Source organism: Ranitomeya variabilis, chromosome 4, assembly GCF_051348905.1.
Source record: "Ranitomeya variabilis isolate aRanVar5 chromosome 4, aRanVar5.hap1, whole genome shotgun sequence".
NCBI lineage: Eukaryota > Metazoa > Chordata > Amphibia > Anura > Dendrobatidae > Ranitomeya > Ranitomeya variabilis.
This window is the reverse complement of record NC_135235.1, coordinates 149,427,714-149,449,062: the sequence shown is the minus strand read 5'-3', so window position 1 is coordinate 149,449,062 and position 21,349 is coordinate 149,427,714. Positions and strand designations below refer to the sequence as shown.

General features: G+C 40.8%; 1 protein-coding gene across 2 annotated transcripts in view; it reads right to left on the bottom strand.

Annotated features, from left to right (window-relative positions):
• LDB3 (LIM domain binding 3) overlaps positions 1 to 21,349 on the bottom strand; it is a 291,111-nt gene that overhangs the window by 130,157 nt on the left and 139,605 nt on the right. For both annotated transcript variants that reach the window (XM_077259320.1, XM_077259319.1), the window contains exons 5-6: positions 14,416 to 14,438; positions 8,554 to 8,757 (exon numbers count right to left, since the gene is read on the bottom strand). In XM_077259320.1, the coding sequence (XP_077115435.1) occupies positions 8,554 to 8,757; positions 14,416 to 14,438 (227 nt within the window). The remainder of the gene's footprint in view (positions 1 to 8,553; positions 8,758 to 14,415; positions 14,439 to 21,349) is intronic.

The window sequence follows — 21,349 nt, the reverse complement described above, 5'->3', positions numbered from 1 at the left end:
CATTGGCGGTCAGAGGTCAAATGCTAAGGTCCTGTAGCAGCTCTGATTGGACTACCAGGAAGGTCCTGAAAGGCTACAGCTATAAAAGGTTCGCATGGCCACTCGGTCATATAAACCTGACTAGGTGTGTGAGTGCTGTGTGTTTGAGACTGGTGAAAGCTCCTTAATGATCCCCATCCCTTTGGTTGTTGTTTGGGTATTAGGGTGAGTGGAGCAAACTGTCAGCACCATATCTAGGCTGCACAGCTGGGTTTTTTCCACCGGTCAGTGTAGGTTGGGAATTCCCGCTTGGACTCAGCTTCTGACTCAGGGCATCCTCAGGCGTGGGCTCAAAAGCCACACAGGGTCAGGGCGAGTCCAATCACCAGCATAGTGGAGGTGAATCATAGAGATCCCACTAGCGTCTACCAGCTACACCCTGTGACTGCTAACAGGACACAGTGTTCCTTTTGTGACTCTGTGAAGCAACAGAGTTTGCTTCCATTCACACTGGGTAAAGTTTAACCCACGTGTGCACAAGCGTTCATCCGCCATCTTGTTCCGCCATTACTTAGCAGCAGGTTCCATCTCTGCACAGTGGACCCCGGGATGCAAACGCACCTCATATCTCCCTTTACATTATTTGGTGCATTCCGCCAGCCCTAACACTAGCTAACTAACTTAAGTAATTTCATAACTTGAAAATACCCCTTAAATTAGTGGGAAAGTGGCAGAAAAGTCAACACAGAAACAGTGTAAATCCTCTAATGAGGTTCATGAATCTAATGCACTAACATGGTATAACTGGCATCTGAACAAAATAGAACAATAGTAATCCTCTAAGTCAACATAGCCTAAAGGTTGCAAACAAAAGTTTTATTAATTACAGGCAGTGTCCAAAAAAAGGCTGTTTTTTTTTCCAAAAACTGTGTCACTCTTGTCCATAGGCTGTGCATCTGGAATAGCAACATAATACAGTCCAATTCAGATAAAATATTACATGTTTTCCATACACAAAAATGTCACAGTTTCTTTTAAAAATGAGCAAGAGTTGTACGTAGTTCAGTTGCTCTTAAAGCTGTTGCAGCCTCAGTCATGGAGCTGTATTACTCAAAGAAAGGATATCTTACAGTTCTTTGATAAGCCTTTGTTTGCATTTGCTTTTGTAACACAACATATTCAAACACATAACAATGAAAAAAATCAATTACTCAGTCAAACCTTTACATTACATGGTCTTTTAAGCTATGAGCTATTTTGATTAATATATCTATATCAATTTCCATGTAATAAGTACATATATTGTATGTACTACGTCTTAATTACTCTTCATATAAAGGTTTGATTGTGTCATCAACACAACAACATTATGACATTGACTGTTGGTTCTTGGTATATATATTGCCACATTATGAATGGATACATTTGTCACATGTACTTTACCCGAAGCAGGTTTGAGTGAGCGGTCTTGGCATGAGCTTGCAAAATATGTAAAAATGTAATGAATCTTTATTCGCACCCCACCTATTCATGAAGGATGGTGGCTGCCGCTCATTGAGAAAACTGAGGCTTCAGAATAGAATTATGTAATCTGTTGATTTCACATATACATTAGTTTAGTCCCTTTACAAACTAATTCCAAATATCATCTTCAGTGTGGGAACGCAAAGTTTATGGATAGCGAATGCTAAGGAAACGTTCTTAAAGATTTGGCAACTGCAATGTGACATGTTGCATAGATTTTGTCGGTATGTCTTATCAATCTTGTAATAACTAGTCACAAAGCTCGTAATATAGTGTCAAAGATTTTACTTGTAATGAGAATTTCCATGAAACTGGCGAATTCCAATTTTCTGCCTAGAATGAACTAGCCATATACTTCTGCTACATTTACTAGGCCATATCGAGAGGAATGCATTAAGGAGAAGCCTTCCTACCTTCGAAAAGCTAGTATCCAACTGAACAATGACTTCTACTAATTACATATCACTATACATTTTATACCTAGCAAAACCCTAGGGCTTAAACTAGTGAACGTTAATTCTTTACCGAGAGATTTCCGTATAGCAGACTAGAGAACGCACACTTTGTAGGGGGGCAACAGTGTAAAGACGTGTGAAAGCCACATACAGACTAAAGCAAGCACATGGATTGGTCTCGTAGAAGTGTCTACAAGTGACTGTGTCATGTGATGGCTGATAATAAGATCAGTAATAGAGAAGGCAAACTGTCCTTGCCAGATTCATCAAAAATAGTTAACAATACCCTGATATCCTGTGAGATAGAGCAGGAACACACCCAGAACAGCTGACCATTGAATAGGAAGCGTAGCACAGAAGTAAACACTGTCAAAGAAATCTTTAGATTTTCAGGAGAAATTTAATGTATTTGTGTCTCAATACTCATTATTAATATGTAGCAAATGACACATCGATAATCATGAAGAAAAGTCAACATGCATGCTATTAAAGGGAATCTATCACAAAGACAGGCCCCTTTAATTAAAGCATGGAGTGCATATCGCCCATCAGAAAGCCAATGAAGAATTGAAGTGAAATGTGCCCTATGGATATGGATGTAGGACACTGCCTTATACATGGGTTTTCCCATCTTACAAAGTGATTGTATATCAGTTATAGGGTAGGAATCACTTTTTGATTGGTGGGGATTCAATTTCGGCACAACATTGCATTTGCCCACCAATGCAGGTAACTACACCATACACTACCTGCATGGCTAGGTGGCCAGTCTCCAAGGAAAACACTGAAGTGATAAATTAGCACTGTGGTGCTTTCTTTGGCAGAAGTGTTGGGAGTGCCACCAATCATGAAGTGTGGCATATCCAAGAGATATGCCATTAATATAGGTGATGAGGACATTTCTGATCTTTCTGCAACTGAAAAGTGCCAAGTTGGTCTCACATGATGCCCTTTTCTTAATATCATTCCATTGAGTCCAAAAAAGGAATAGGAAGCAACTTGGCACTTCTAAGTGAAAAAGATGGTGGTCTACTACATAGCGTACTTTGCACTTTTCACTTTGGACCTCGATTAGCCAATCTGAGAGATTTTAATTGCCATATTTCAATTTCGAGGGCCAATGGATTTTCTATTTTTTAATGTATACAATATCTTTTGTTTACATCAGTTATGTGCATTGGTAATGGTATTGTAAATCAGGGCGATATAAAGACTTTAAGACGAGCTGTAAAAATTGCTGAGGTACTGTACCAGGAATACTTAGAATGACCTTTTTTAATATAAAAACATCCCTGTAGAGTGTAAAAACATGAAATTCCAAGAGGAATAAACCTAGCCTTTGTAGGATTAAGTGAAAAAATGTCTACTTACAGCTCGGGCGTTTCAGGAGCACTGTGATTGATACGACCAAACCCAACAGAGCAGTGCATTGAGGTTTGGTGACCATCATTATGGTGATGTGATAGGCACAACAGAGTGAAGTTAGTATGAGAAGTAAGTTAATAAGGAAAGGATGGATAGAGAGGAAAAAAAGAAGAAGAATATAGTCAGTAAAGGGAAACATAAGCATAATTAACAAGTCAAATTTGCCTGAGAAGAACACATGGTCTTAAATACACAAGGAAGAGGGTCCAACAAGCTGGAACCGTTATGAGGTAGTGATAGTGAACCAAAAACACAGAGTGCAGCTCCAAGTCATTGACATGACCATTGGTTTTAGAAGTCAATTTGCATTACAATAATGCACTCAAGTTGAAAAGTAGTAAAGATAAAGAAAAGGAATTGATTTGCTTGCAACGTTAATGAATGGAGGAGACGTCAATGACACTTGTTATTCTTGAGATGATTTTCCCAGGAAAAAAGAAGCAAATGAATGAGACAATAATACAAACATGGAAGTAAGAAAAGTTACTGCAAATGGAACACACTGCCAGGTGACAATGTACAAACCAGTGTAACAGATGACTGTGACAAGCACAAGCGGTGGACACATCTATTGTAAGTGCTATAGTCCTTCTGCGCTATGCTTTGGGTTTCACTCCGTAATCAAACTCAGCTTAATCCTAATTTGTAAAGCTTTGGGTGCAGGGTGCTTGTCTGTCCAAAATACGTCCGGCCCCATATCATGCCTTGCTTTACTTGTGTATTACTGACTCAGATTTCACCTGGATTGGGGCAATCTCTTACCCTTAACATATTACCCAGTGTGGAGGTCCCCAAACCTTATGCAGTTTGCAAACTACTTTCTTTTAAAAACAATAGATGGTGGTGCCTCATATAAAGTCATAAAGGTGGGAAGTAGATTCCTTAGATGGGATGAGGCTGGTGTATTTAGTTTGAAAATCAATGCTAGAGTCACTACATATTCCTCAAAATAAAATGATCCGTCCAGCTAGAATGCATGAGGCTTAAAGGGAAGCTATAATCTGTGCCTTTTTAGATTCATACTTCCTGATCCCTCTGGGAGAGTTTTCAGCAGGCTTATTATCAGCAGAGGCAGAATTAAAGTGGCAGGTTATTGCTCTATACAAAGCAGATACAGGATCCACCATTCAGAATAGGCGGCGTCACAGCTGACCCTGCTTCCCCTCCTTTTTACAATGATCTCTGGACATGCTCATTAGAAACTTTACTTTTTCAATTCAAAATGTTAGGTCGGAGTCTGTTCATTAAAGCTATGTACATATATTGTTTCCTGAAACAATAGGAAGTCAAATTACAGATTGTAATGTATAAAAAAAATATTAGCAGAAATTTGTAAAAAAAAAAAACCCATATACAATATACAAAAATGCTTTAAAAAAAACTAATTTAAACAATAGGTCACTTTCTGAAAAATCTTCCCTTTAAATTAGCAAGACTTTCACCCAATTTTTCTTGAATAAACAGGGTATCTTGTCTATTATCCATTAATAGTGATATAAACATGTAACATGGACAGACCAAATGATGAAAAAAGTCCCCCCATCAGCTGCGTTGTTTAGCCTAGCCTGATGGAAGCTGAGTCAGTAATATGTGGTTACACAAGACTATCTCATGATGGCCCTTGTGCCTACGCTGTAGAACATCCATAGACTGCACACACTGTACACACATCATATACAATCACTGCACACTTATTTGCTACAGACCACACTGCGATGACTTATTTATTACGCTATGTTATATGTGCTCGGTGTGTCGGGTTTATTTATTTTTTATTTCTGAGGAGGCCTCAGCAACATTCTGAAACTGCCCTGGTCAGCTCTTATCTCCAGGGCTGATACCAGCCTGGGAATATGTCTCCTAGGCAGTATTTCCCTGACACACTATCTGCCCCTATTTCTGCATCTGCAGTCAGTTTACTATAGCTTTGGTAGCTTTGGTATTTGTTTGTGCTATCATTTTACATGTCTTTTTGCACATTCAGCGTGACTGAAGGCCCCATTTAAGTGTTACTAAAGGGTATATTTTATGGGTATGCTTCCAGTACGACACCACTGAGATGGGCGAAGGACTATTTCTGTTTCTGGGCTTGGCATAAGACACTGCACTAATAGTTTTTATGAAGACTGTCACTTCAGCCATTATAAAAGCCCATCCCATAAGAGAAACATAAATAAATCTATGAATTAAAAAATTATATCTTTTAAACTTTTATGATACGAAATCATCTTTTTTTTTCCTCAGTAGCTGTAGTCCACAGTGGCCACATGGGGGCAGTAATTAGCTATTTCTGTCCTACACTTGATAAGAGTGTATCCTCTACAATCCTTGGCTTTAGTCACATTCAGCCACTCACTCCAGGTTCGGCAGCTTATCATTTATCATGCTCAGCATCAGTATGTTACAGCACGAATTATATCTGTCAGAAGTCATGGGAGAAAAGTTGTTAGCTGGTATAAAAAATTACTTAGGCATTGATTTATGATATTTGCCTGCAGCTTCCTAGAAGTAGAACAGAAGGAAAAATCTTCAAATGACAGACAAGTAGCACACAGTTTCATTTCTGAGGAGAAGACTTTGTATCACTATAGCACAGAGTAACAACAGTAGATATTACTCATGTATTACTCATGTATCCATGCGGGTGATGGCGTCTATGCGAAATGACGGAGGACAAGTGGTCGTACGTGAATTGTATGTTCTGGAAATATTTATATTCCCCATAAAGTAATGATTCTGGAGCATGTTTTACTTTGTGTTGTGCCATTCCCGTGTTAGGCTACTTTCACACTAGCGTTTTTTTGCATACGTCGCAATGCGTCGTTTTGGCGAAAAAACGCATCCTGCAAAGTCGTCTGCAGGATGCGTTTTCTCCCCATAGACTAACATTAGCGATGCATTGCGACATATTGACACACGTCGCAACCGTTGTGCGACGGTTGCGTCGTGTTGTGGCAGACCGCAGGCAGCAAAAAAGTTTCATGTAACGTTTTTTTGTGCCGACAGTCCGCCATTTCCAACCGCGCATGCGCGGCCGGAACTCCGCTCCCACCTCCCCGCACCTCACAATGGGGCAGCGGATGCGTGGAAAAACAGCATCCGCTGCCCCCGTTGTGCGGCTCTTGCACAGTATGCGTCGATACGTCGGGCCGACGCAGCGCGATGGCCCCATACCGACGCTAGTGTGAAAGTAGCCTTATTCCTACTGGAAATTACTTGACAATTGGGTGTTCCTGTTTATTGCCAATGGGGCATGTACTTACACAGTCTGATATTATCCAAACAATGTTATCAGTATCAGTATGTGTAGGAACACACACTATTGACCAGAAAAATGATACCAGCCAGATGTCAATGTATTCAGGAAGAATAACAGAGAAATGTATTTATTTTACTCACTTACATAGTGCCATTCATTCCAAAGCATTTTACAGGCAGTAATGGCACAATATCAGAAAGAATGCTTCAGAACGTAACATAAAGGCTATGTGCACACGTTGCAGATTGTATGCGCTTTTGCCGCATTTTTTCGTGGCGAAAACACTGCGAAAATGCCTACAAAACACAACCCATTGAATTCAATGGGATTCCGCAATGCTGTGCTAATGCGGCGATTCCGCACACATAAGAATGCACTGACCCGCTTACTTCCCACATGTGGCTATACCCACCATGCGCAAAGTAAGCGGATCATGTGCAGATGGTACCCAGGGTGGAGGAGAGGAGACTATCCTCCAGGCCCTTAAAAAAGTATTAAAATAAAAAATAGTTATATGCTCGCCTTCTGGCGGCCCCCGGATCCAGCCCAGGCCTTAGCGATGCTCCTGGCAGCTCCCGTTCCCAGTGATGCCTTACGACAATGACCTGTGATGACTTAGCGGTCTCGCGTGATGCTACGTCATCTGGGGTCATTGTCGCAAGGCATGGCTGGGAACGGGAGTTGCCGGGAGCATCGCGAGGATCGGGAAGGCTGCGGGGGCTGTCGGAGGGTGAGAATATTATGTTTTATATCTTTTTACTATTGATGCTGCATAGGCAGCATCAATAGTAAAAAGTTGGCCACATTTGTCAATCACTATGTTTGACAAGTGTGACCAACCTGTCAATCAGTTTTCCAAGAGATGCTACAGATCGCTTGGAAAACGCTAGCATTCTGCAAGCTAATTACGCTTGTAAAACGCTAGTATTTAGCGTGAATATGCATGCCAATTCCGCATGCGTATTTCCCACGGCAGAGAGTTGCAAAATTTCTGCGGCAATTCCGCAATGTGTGCACATAGCGTAAAAACTAAAAATTAAGGGAATTGAAACCGTTCCTAGGAATGTAATTAATGGACCTACTTATGGGTTTGATAAACTCTGTTCCCTTTTCAGGCTGATTTAAGAAAATATCCTGTCAAAATTGGGACTGTTGCCTACTATGGAATTATTCATTTTTGGGAAATACTTGTATCTACTCAACCAGACATACTAAAAAGAGCTGAGCTGCATGAGGATTCAGCGAGGTGGCCATGATAGCCCAGGTCAGACTACTTTAGACTTCAATCAACAAGGTTGTTGAGTTTTGGTTGCACAGGGCGAGTTTTGCACAAGCTGAGACACATTGCAATGGTTGTAATTGGGAGAGAAGTGAGTCATTCTCATGGCTGAATTCAACATAAAGCAAGGAGGTGCGATGAAAGAATTTGGACTGCTCATGGCCTTCTGCTGACGTCACTGACAATCTGGGTGTCATTCATTTTGCCAAAATCTGAAATGACATAGTATAAATATATCCACTGTCATGATGATAAAATTGGCTGCCTTTTTTCTGAGAATCCTGGACAGGTGTAATACACCCGTGGTAGCATGGCAGGTTTATCTGAAACGCTCTGGAACACAAACCACAGTGTAATAAACAGTTTTGCTACATCCATAGAAGAAATCCCTAAGCTTTGGTTCTGGATTCCAAAATTTGAGATAATACAGAATTTTCTAAGCCAACATCTAGTCTAAACAATCTGCATCCTTGAATTGTGAATTAATGGTATGTATGACATATTATGGGAACAAAATAATCAGTCAGTCCCTATTACCTTACCGTATATAACTTTTACTAAAATAATAATGTAATAAAAAAAGGTGCTTACTTTATTATCCATCATGCAAGAAAGTGTATTAGAAGGCTTACCCTGAGAGATCACTGCCTCTGGCCTGTGCTTGACCAGCAATGGCATCCATAATGGCATCCTGGGAATACATGCTGATTGGGGTGTTATATTGGGCATGAATTATTGTGGCTTTGCCTCCAGGACCCTTCACCTCAATTGGCTTGTGGGTAGAGAGAGCCGAGTCCTTCAGGACATTGGGGTTGAATCGTTCCACAAACTCAGAGCTGGGAGGAAGTGAAGTAAGTTGTGAATGGTGGAAAAGGGAAGAAGAATGAAAAAAAAGTGATTGTGATCAAGATAAGCTGCGTATGAATGATCCACGAAGATCTTGGTTAGATGTCGTAGGGTTATCATCACATGCAATGATGGTGCAAACAACACACAAGTAAGTTATTAGAAATGGTCACTGCGTATTTTAGGATAAGTGAAATCTATAAAACATGAAGGCATACAACGTAAAAGGGAATCGTCTAGTGTTTTGTCATAAAAAGGAGACCCCATTTCATGTTCTTCTTGATGTGCATGGGCATTCTCCATTGCTGTGATTAGTAATGATGGAGTCCTGGGCTAACATGATACAGTAATTTAGAGCTGAGCCCCCTTTTTGCAGAGTCGTTAAGTATTTCACACATGGGTTTCCACAACAAAATACCAGCTTGATCCCAGTTCACTAAAATAACCATAGTCAGCATATTTAAAGGGAAACTTAAAGATGACATTCACTGCACAATAATAGGGAACCCTAACCATGCAGTCCTATCTGTGGGTATCGTGTTATAGAACAGAAGGAGCGGAGCTGACTGATATCTGTAGACTTGTGGGAACATAGGATTACTAATTCGTTCTTTTCAATCACTTCTCAGACTTAAAGGGAACTTGTCACCCCCAAAATCGCTGGTGAGGTAAGCTCACCGGCATCAGGGGCTTATCTACTGCATTCTGTAATGCTGTAGATAAGCCGCTGATGTTACCTGAAAGAGGAGAAAAAGACGTTAGACTATACTCACCCAGGGGCGGTCCCGCTGCGGTCCGGTCGGATGGGTGTCTCCGGTCCACTCCGGCGCCTCCCATCTTCGTTCCATGACGTCCTCTTTGGGTCTTTACGCCGCGGCTCCGGCGCAGGCGTACTTTGTCTGCCCTGTTGAGCCTCTCTGACCTTTCCGGCACCTGCGCACTGCAGTACTTTGCTCTGCCCTCAACAGGGCAGACAAAGTACGCCTGCGCCGGAGCCGCAGCGTAAATATCCGAAGAGGACGTCATGGAACGAAGATGGGAGGCGCCGGAGCGGACCGGAGACACCCATCCGACCGGACCGCAGCGGGACCGCCCCTGGGTGAGTATAATCTAACGTCTTTTTCTCCTCTTTCAGGTAACATCGGCGGCTTATCTACAGCATTACAGAATGCTGTAGATAAGCCCCTGATGACGGTGAGCTTACCTCACCAGCGATTTTGGGGGTGACAGGTTCCCTTTAACTTAGGAGTCCAGTGGGCCAACTTATTAGTAATTTATAGCTACACAAATATAGATGTTCATAAGTGAGCAGCATTGTCCACTGGATTCCAAACCCCAGAATGCCAAGAAGACAAAGTGAAGAATATCAAGTTACACAGCATCCTCCTCTGCAAGTGATATAGTAATCTTCTCTGCTACTTGTGTAGACCACTGATCAGCAGGGCTAAACAGGAGGCCATTTCACCTCAGTGAGTCAGTACCAAGCCGCAGAGAAGAGACAGTGAGGGACATGTCTCCTGCAAACCAGATGTATAATACAGAAGGACACTAATCAGAACTCCATCCCCTGGTACCTCTGAGGAAGGAACAGATGCCGTGACTGGTCATCTGCAGCGTCCCAGGAGCATCGCCAAAACTACCAATTGGAGGACGTGTTCACACATATGGAAATGCTGCAGAATTTCATTTTTTATTTTCAGATGAATCTGCAGCTCTCGACAGTACAAGACTTATGGATGAAATGTGATAAAATCTCATCCCCGCGCTGCAAGGTTTTACTGCACTGTAAACGGCCTGCAATGCGGATTTTTAAATCTGCAGTATGTCAATTTCTGTTACCTCCTCATCAGAAATGGGTAAAATTGAAACTTGTTGGCAATAACAAGCAACTCTACAATTTACCGGTACGTCCTATAGGGATCATCTTCGTTCTCCTGAACAGAGGGATTATTAATTCTATAGTTTACTGCCCACAGATACACCACAGCTTACAATTAGTAGTGCAGGAGATGAAAAATAAAACTTGAGAAAAACCCTTTAATTAAAGAAGAAACACGTGAATATCCCTTTAATGGAGGTGTATTCAGAATCGGTGCCTAGGGCAGCATGAGGTAATAATGAGCCCTGCCGATCAGAACGCTTCATTACATGTATTATTCCCTGCAAGCAGCAATTTCAAATTGAGATAGGCTGACTATGAAGATCTTTAAAGGGGTCACTATTAGGAATCCGCCCTCCATGATTATTACGTTATTTCACACCTATGACGTTTTGAGATCCTCTGTCAATGTTGACATATACACGTATGACTCTTCATGATCTGATGGACATCCAGCTGCATTATCGCATGTGCAGGCGGGTTATCTCTTCCCCATTCATTTAATAGGGTCCACACGAGCACAATTCAAGTAGTGAAAATATTTAAATGTAGAAGATGAAGACCTTCATAAATAAATTCTGATGGAGGTGAATTAAAAACTATCTACGTTTCTAGCTTGAATGGGTTATTCCACAACATAAAAAGTTGTTTCAACTTTTGGGGAATAAACAATTAAATTAAATTAAATATACTAATTTATATACTTTAGTTATGATAGTTGCCTCGATGTCCCTATCTCACCACTGATCAACTTCCCTTCTGGGTCTGTTACAAAATAGACTGGGAGCTTTTCCATTTTTTGTGTCTGCACTTCAATAGTGACCCGCTTAAAGCGAGCATTAGCTACACCAGCACTAGAGATGAGCAATCCCAAACTTCAAAGTTCGGAGTTCATACCGGACAGTTAGTGTCCGATGTTAAACGACAAGCACGAACTTCCCCCCTGGAAGTCTGAGAGAGATACAGTGGGGCAAAAAAGTATTTAGTCAGTCAGCAATAGTGCAAGTTCCACCACTTAAAAAGATGAGAGGCGTCTGTAATTTACATCATAGGTAGACCTCAACTATGGGAGACAAACTGAGAAAAAAAAATCCAGAAAATCACATTGTCTGTTTTTTTTATCATTTTATTTGCATATTATGGTGGAAAATAAGTATTTAATCAGAAACAAACAATCAAGATTTCTGGCTCTCACAGACCTGTAACTTCTTCTTTAAGAGTCTCCTCTTTCCTCCACTCATTACCTGTAGTAATGGCACCTGTTTAAACTTGTTATCAGTATAAAAAGACACCTGTGCACACCCTCAAACAGTCTGACTCCAAACTCCACTATGGTGAAGACCAAAGAGCTGTCAAAGGACACCAGAAACAAAATTGTAGCCCTGCACCAGGCTGGGAAGACTGAATCTGCAATAGCCAACCAGCTTGGAGTGAAGAAATCAACAGTGGGAGCAATAATTAGAAAATGGAAGACATACAAGACCACTGATAATCTCCCTCGATCTGGGGCTCCACGCAAAATCCCACCCCGTGGGGTCAGAATGATCACAAGAATGGTGAGCAAAAATCCCAGAACCACGTGGGGGGACCTAGTGAATGAACTGCAGAGAGCTGGGACCAATGTAACAAGGCCTACCATAAGTAACACACTACGCCACCATGGACTCAGATCCTGCAGTGCCAGACGTTTCCCACTGCTTAAGCCAGTACATGTCCGGGCCCGTCTGAAGTTTGCTAGAGAGCATTTGGATGATCCAGAGGAGTTTGGGGAGAATGTCCTATGGTCTGATGAAACCAAACTGGAACTGTTTGGTAGAAACACAGCTTGTCGTGTTTGGAGGAAAAAGAATACTGAGTTGCATCCATCAAACACCATACCTACTGTAAAGCATGGTGGTGGAAACATCATGCTTTGGGGCTGTTTCTCTGCAAAGGGGCCAGGACAACTGATCCGGGTACATGAAAGAATGAATGGGGCCATGTATCGTGAGATTTTGAGTGCAAACCTCCTTCTATCAGCAAGGGCATTGAAGTTGAAACGTGGCTGGGTCTTTCAACATGACAATGATCCAAAGCAAACCGCCAGGGCAACGAAGGAGTGGCTTCGTAAGAACCATTTCAAGGTCCTGGAGTGGCCTAGCCAGTCTCCAGATCTCAACCCTATAGAAAACCTTTGGAGAGAGTTGAAAGTCCGTGTTGCCAAGCGACAAGCCAAAAACATCACTGCTCTAGAGGAGATCTGCATGGAGGAATGGGCCAAAATACCAACAACAGTGTGTGGCAACCTTGTGAAGACTTACAGAAAACGTTTGACCTCTGTTATTGCCAACAAAGGCTATATTACAAAGTATTGAGATTAAATTTTGTTTCTGACCAAATACTTATTTTCCACCATAAAATGCAAATAAAATGATAAAAAAACAGACAATGTGATTTTCTGGATTTTTTTTTCTCAGTTTGTCTCCCATAGTTGAGGTCTACCTATGATGTAAATTACAGACGCCTCTCATCTTTTTAAGTGGTGGAACTTGCACTATTGCTGACTGACTAAATACTTTTTTGCCCCACTGTATATATTGTTTTTCTCCAGATCCGAAGTTTGGGCCTCTGTTGTTTTCAATCGGGTTCTGGTTCTAGTTCGGGTACAGTTCTGGTACCTGAACCGAGATTTGGACTAAAGCTCAGGTCGGGCACCAAAACCCCAACTTCTACGGGTCCACTCATCCCTAACCAGCACCGTTCTCCATCACGGTTTATGCAGTATGAAAGAAGGGGGCTGGGATAGCTAAAAAAAGTAGCCAAAAAGCCAGCTACCTGCAAGCACATTGCTAGTTGCATGCTGACACATGAAGGAAAACATATGAAGGAAAACTCTGTGTTTTGGTAGAAGCAAACCCAAGTGGAGCGGGCCAGCGCTGAAGTAGGGAGATCAGGGTGGCTAATAACGTCTAGAACCTAATACTCCAGTCTGTTGATGGATCTACATGGCGAGCATTCCTCATACAGGGATGCAGCTAGTGCTGCCTAACTCAGTACAAGTCAGAAACACTGTTAATCTTTTTCTTTACCAGTTGGAATTTAGCTTTTTTGTGCTTTGGAATCATTCTTGCCTTTTGAATGTTTAGCTGGCAGAATATTATTAGTAGCGTTAAAATGTTATATAGCTTGTCAACCCCACATTATTTCTCCATGGAATAAAATGCATTCTCCACTTGATGGAAAATGAGACTTCACAGAGAAGTAACAGATTAATCAAAGCATAAATATTTATAGTCGCAAAGGAAACTTCTATTAACACCATTAGTGCATGTGTAGAGAGATCTATCCATAAAATGCCAGGCTGGAAACTGTGTAGCAAGTTTATTATTACATGATTTATATATAGTCACTTTTAAATGTCTACGACACCAATTTCTTTTAATCTTTGTAGATTTTACAACCTTAGCATAGAACTACATTGATTCACAGAAGTTGTCATTCTAGATGCAGCAGAACATGGCTGCGTGCTGTAGGTTGGGTTGTTGGGTTAGATGCAGTAGTAAACTAAGCAACAAAAGCGCATTGTCGGTTTAGTGCATCAAAATCATATTTCGTGTCAAAGGTTCTCCACTGATAAAGACTTCTAGAGAGGGAGCAAGACATCAATGTTCCATCCCTGTGACCTTCCATGTTATTTCCTTTCTAAACACCACATATACATGCTGACCAAAGGCGCGAGCGACACAAGCACACAAATCCAAAGAAAAGAAAGCAACACTCTCATACTAACTTGGCAACAGTGTTGGCTATAACCTGTAGAGGCAAAGAAGAAACATAAAGTAAATAGAATAAAGTAAAGAAAAACACAAAAATAGTCATATCTGTATGTTAGAATCAAGAATACATTGATTCCTACTGGTGAGTCGTCTTTTTAACTCCAAAGCTAGCCAAGAAGCTTGTGACTGACCCATAACATCACTGAGGATCAAGACCATGTAAGATAAAAATTGGTGTAAGACTTCATAAATAAAAATAAGTCAGAAACAGAAAACAGGCTTCATCTTCTAGCATTGGTTTGTATCATTACGTCTCCATTCCTAAAACATCTTTTGAATAGTTGGGATTTTTCCCAAAGAAGAAGTTCCCCCGTCTTACATCATTCAAAAAGAAGGGCACAACCCAAACTAGGCACATAAATTATTTTTATGGGAACTGTAGCATTGGTTTGGAGAAACTGTGAAGATAGAGAAGAAGTAGAAGAGGTTAGTATTATATATGTGTTTTATGAATCCATGGTATAGCACTTGTTATGTGCTATGGGTCTACATTGTATCACTGTGTTATCTCCAATTTCATTTAGAGACATAAAATGTTTTTTTTCCTTATGGATAATATGTAAATTGAAAAAACCTTTTACGTCATGTCCCATAACTTTTCCTGAGTCATTACGGAGTAGGTTTCCTAGAATGCTGCCAGGAGGTACAAGAGCCTGAGGAGACACAAAGGGTACTCTGACCCACACCCCAAGCAAAGCACAGATGAGGTGTCTTGTTACAGATTTAGCATTGCACAAAGTGCAGAAACATGGCTGTAGCTGGACTTAATGAAGGGAAAAAATGAATCGTTCAATCCTTAATGCAAGGCAGGTGGGAATGAACCCATATGTTTGCAGGTGACACCCGGCAATTTGTGAGCAAATTTGACCCTTCCAGTAGGACTACCATTTGGCATCATGTGGAAGCCTCACCTAGCCGCTGTATTCTAGAGGTTATTGTGAAACATAAAATGTCCAAAAAATAAGAAATCAGATCATTTAATAATGTTTTTGGTTGAAACGTTTACTTACAGATATTATTATTTTCCAATTGCATTGGTGTGACATATGATTGACCAGTGAAGCACTACGGATATGTCCTTCAAGGCTCATATGCAGAACCTAGTGTTCCAGTTTGGACTCAACCATAGTCAAACCAAAACATAATTACCAAACTTTGGCTTGATATTTACAGGTAAACAGCCATATTGTAAAATTTGGAAAGCAATCCTTCAAGAGGTTGCTGAAGATAACAAAATCCTGACTGGGGTTGGGGTGCAATTCCAAAGGTACAAATGAACAGACGTGTCACTGATATTGAAAAAAGGCAGGCAAGTATTTCAAGTCCTGGAAATCCTCCTGAAATTGTTGTGATGAATGGACACATGAGCTCCTCCTGAGCTGAGAGTCACATTTGAACAGGTTTTCTATGGAACATACTTATCCGGCTGCCAAGTAACATAAGGCAGCGGCCACTGAGCTTTAGAGTGGCTCTAACGGCACACAATGATTGTCTGCAGGGAGTCCATTAGTGTAATAGCCAATATTTAAGTGATCGCACTGTATGGTAGCATTTGACATAAAGACTTGTGACATTAACTGAAGCTCAAATGCTGTTCATAACTGTCCACAAATAGGAGAGGAAAACAACTGCATTGCTAAAATACAGCGATGAGCAATAGACACAAAATGTGAGGATTACTCTTTTATCCAGTAAGACTTATAGAGGTGTTATGGCTGCTGGATGACCCTGAAAAGTATTTTTGAGAGTTATTTCTACCAAGGACTGTATGTTATGTTAAGCCCCCGTGTTCCATTGCGAGTATTCTATGTGTCAGATGGTATTACTATACTCTCTCCCTGTACACTAAGAATCAGAATCAAGCTGGGGTCACGGAATGCATAATATATGCACTGATTTAATTACTGTATTTGATGAAAATTGGAATTTGTGGCAATTTGGAGTTGTCTTCTCAAACATATATACTGTGTGTAGACATTTAAGAATATTCTCATATAAGGGAAAGCCAGATGAAAACGAGCACTTAACAGTGGACAACAATACATTAAAGCAGGGGAATGCATATAGAGGGAGGGGGCATCTCAGAAGCTCTAATGTCGTAAGGTATGTGAACATGACGCCTTTTTCAGGTGGATTTCACATGAACATAGTGATTACACATATGTGCAGCAATGTCAAATTGACGTAATGTGCACATGTTGTGTCTTTTGTTACATCTTTTAACAGTTTCAGGCTTCGAAAGTCGTGAAGCGGCTAAAAGAAGTGACCGGTCCAGTCTTCTAGGAAGCTGCCACTATGTTATATATGGCATTACAAAAAAAGCAGACAGCAGAGGCACAGCAAAAGCCGTCCATGAAGACACAAGAAAAGATACATTAGGGCAAACACAGCTGGCGTTTTCCTGAAGCTTCTTAGACTTCAAAAGTGATGCGGGTACTCCGTTGTCTAAAAGATGTCGTGTGCATACAGTTGTGCTCAAAAGTATACATACCACGACAGAATTTTTGCTTTTTTGCCATTTTTTTTTCAGAGAATATGAATGATAACACCAAAACTTTTTCTCCACTCATGGTTAGTGGTTGGGTGGAGCCATTTATTGTCAAACTACTGTGTTTTCTCTTTTTAAATCATAATGACAACCCAAAATATCCAAATGATCCTGATCAAAAGTTCACATACCCTGGTGATTTTGGCCTGATAACATGTATAGAAGTTGACACAAATGGGTTTGAATGGCTGCAAAAGGTAACATCCTCACCTGTGACTTGTTTGCTTGTAATCACTGTGTGTGTATAAAAGCTGAGTGGGTTTTTGGGAGCCAGACAGACTATTGCGTATTTCATCCAGCCACTGACTGGATTATGAGTCAAGGGAAAGCAAAAGAATTGTCAATGGATCTATGGGAAAAGGTAGTTGAATTGTATAAAACAAGAAAAGGATACAAAAAGATATCCAAGGAATTGATAATGCCAGTAAAAAGTGTTCAAACAATTAACAAATGGAAAATCAGGGGCTCTGTAAAAGAAAACCACGGTCAGGTAGACCAACAAAAATTTCAGCCACAACTGCCTGGAAAATTGTTCAGGATGCAAAGAAAAACCCACAAATAACATCAGCTGAAATACTGGACTCTCTGAAAACTAGCAGTGTGGCTTTTTCAATATGCACAATAAGGAGGCACTTGAAAGAAAATGGGCTGCATGGTCGAGTCGCCAGAAGGGCAAATGCCACAAAGTATCTCTCTTACAATTCACAAAACAGCACAGAGACAAGTCTCAAAACTTCTGAAACAAGGTAATTTGGAGTGATAAGAGCAAAATTGAACTTTTTGGCCACAACCATAAATATTAGGCTAGGTTCAGATTGCGTTAGGGCAATCCGTTTAGTGCTAAGCGCTAGCAGATTGCGCTAACGCAATGTCTTTTAAGGGGTCGCGTTAAACGTCCCCGCTAGCGCAGATCCCCGATCTGCAAGCAGCATCCGAGGCACGCTACAAAAGACCGGCACATCGCTAGCGCGTGCCGAAAATGACACGCGCTAGCAATGCGCTTAAACATTGCTGGCAATGGGAGCGCTAACGGACGCGTTGCACGGCGTTAATTTTGCCGTGCAACGCTGTCCGTTAGCGCTCACCCATTAACGCAATGGGAACCTAGCCTTACATTTGGAGAGAGGTCAACAAGGCTTTTGATGAAAGGAACACCATTCCTACTGTAAAGCACGGAGGTGAATCGCTGATGTTTTGGGGATGTGTAAGCTACAAAGGCACAGGAAACTTGGTCAAAGTTGAAGGAAAGATGAACACAGCACATTACCAGCAAATACTGGAGGCACATTTGCAATCATCAGCCCACAAGCTGCATATGGGACGTACTTGGACGTTCCAACATGACAACGATCCAAAACACAAGGCCAAGTCAACCTGTCATTAGCTACAGCAGAACAAAGTGAAGTTCTGGAGTGGCCATCTCAGTCTCCTGACCTCAATATCACTGAGCCACTCTGGGGAGATCTCAAGCGCTCAGTTCATGCTAGATGGCCCAGGAATTTACAAGAACTGGAGGCTTTTTGCTAAGAAGAGTGGGCAGCTTTATCATCTGAGAAAATAAAGAACCTCATCCACAACTACCACAAAAGACTTCAAGCTGTCATTGATGTCAGAGGGGCAATACATGGTATTAAGAAATGGGGTATGTGAACTTTTGATCAGGGTCATTTGGATGTTTTGGGTTGTCATTATGATTTAAGATGAGAAAACACAGTAGTTTGACAATAAATGGCTTCACTCAACTGCTAACCAAGAGTGGAGAAAAAATGTTGGTGTTATCATTCATATTATCTGAAAAAAGGCCAAGAAAGCAAAAATTCTGCCGGGTATGCAACCTTTTGAGCACAACTGTATTCCCTAAAATGACTTATGTCTTTTACTACATAACACGACACCAATTTTATAAATGTGGGCCTCTGCTATTGGCTTTGCCCTAGGGCTTTGTCAGCTTAAAGTCATGCTGATATATATAAAACACATATATAATACTCCTTGAAAAAGCCTCCTGGCGAAACGTACCCTGGAGTACTGGGGTGTTCTATATTTTTATTGAACATTATTCTATATGTTGTGTTTCTTCGCATCTGTTAGTAGGATTTGTATATATAAAAGGCTCACAAATAGGCAGGCACAACACATGCACTTTTATAATACTATCACAACCAATGTACAACATCATAGCGCACACAGCAAGAAGACCAGCACTAAATACTTGGGCACCTATTCATCATTTGCATTTATTTGTAAGTCACTTTTCTTTTTTGTCTGATATCAGTTGCTGTTTTTGAGCCAAATTCATCGAAATGGCACATGTGATTTATGAATTTGGTGCAAAGTCAAAAATAGTCTTTGTACCTGTCTGGAACTGATTTTGCAAATCTTGGTGCCACAAGTCCCATGTTGGTGCCAAAAGTTGCAAAAATGCTCCAATATTTTGCGGCTTTTTAAAAGTCGCAGTTGGTTAATCAGGTTTTAACTTCTTGAATTGTTAAACTCTGCCAACAAAACGGAAAACAAGCAAAACAAAAAACAGTAGAGCACATATAAAATAGACTTAAAAAAGTGCAAATAGAATAATGAATTGGTGCAAACAAAAGAAACGAAAAAAAAAGATGCAAAACATACAAGACTTGATAAAAACTAAGCACAAAGGCAATGGTGATTTGAAGTCTTAGGCTGAAGTCACAGTAGTTTATGACATCTGATGCGAGAGCATTGTATTTGATATGCTAATGACCCTCAGCTCCAGCTCTGCAGCGAGCCTGAGCCGAGTGTCATGCTACTGTGCTGCGATCCTGGCATGAGAGTGCGGAGGAGATGGAGAAAGTAATTTCTCCATCTCCTGCATTGCCTGTCTCGGCGTGTATCGCTCCGCACTGAGATGACATCGGAGTGCAGTCCAATGTTTCACACGCTTCCATAGACTTGTATGAGTGTGAGTGGGCCGAGTCTCGCTGTCAATTGCAGCATGCTGTGAATGTTTTCTCATGCCGAGCAGTCACATGTGTAGACTACAAGTGATATCTGCACGGGAACAATAATAACAAGGACCACCGGGGCAGAGGCGCAGGACAGGCACAGGGTTTTACCAGGTAACCAAAGTGGTTTACCATTGAGTTGCTACAGGAAACTATACTACTAAGCTGCAAAATGAGTGAACAAGGAATGAAATAACGTATAAAGAAAGTGTTCAATGGTAGATGTCAGTATATGCTATTTGCTCAAGCCTTTTGGCTAGTGAAGGAAATGTGTTCATAATGAGTCACATACCTAATAAGCCCAAACCCTTTTTCTAAACTTGTAAAGTATGTATAAGCTAGAAGCCATAATGAATCTTCTGAACATTGGCTCTAGCCAATATATATATATATATATATATATATATATATATATATATATATATATATATATATATTAGATAAAAAAACTTTTTGTTTCTCCAGCGATCAGTCCAATGGTAGAGTAAAATATACCTTTTATTTATCCATTAAAAAGTTCCAGGTTTCTTGAGTAACAATATTGCAAACATTCAATCCCTTTATGGACGACATGTTTCGACACCACATGTGTCTTCCTCCTGGAAAACTGTGATGTGGGTGGGGTTAGCTTCCTGAGCTCTGCTACATACTGCATCTAAAAACTCTGATTGTATCACAAATGCTGCACCCAGTAAATTAAGTGATGCATCATTGGAATCAGGGTCTCTTTTCCTACATTATGCTGCTCTCAGATGAGGTAGCAAAAACCTGCTGACAGATTCCCTTTAAATAAATGTCTGGCATGTGTAAATATGAATTTTATTTTTTATGACACCTTTATTTTATAGTTGTAATTAAGATTTCCTCCACTCTGGAGAATGATTCCATCACCTGCTCCAGCCCTGTTCCTAAATAAACTGGCCCAGACATCATGGCTTGTTGGTTCCCCCTATCTTTCCTTTTACCATTGCTGTCTCTAGGTAAAGTATATTTGTGTCTTTTTAACTTTCTTAATTTTAAAGAATGATGCTATTACTCTACTCCTGTGTCACCGCATACATAGGGAACTATTGTGGCATTTCTTCTAGTCTCTAAAATATCCGCCTGCCATATTATCTACTGAGATATATTAAGAACACGCTGGAGTCTGTAAGCAGATAGTCATATAGCCATTTTTGGTATGTGCTCGACAGCTGAGCATCTCCTTACAGTCAAACACAGTGTAACAGTATCATTTGGTAGAAAGGAGCCTGTGTCTGTTTTAATCCTCTGAACCTCGTCCATGCACGTCATCTGACAGTTTTAAGGTAGAACAGGAGGTAAACGTTTAGAGAAAAATCAAATTTATGATCCAGTGGAGAA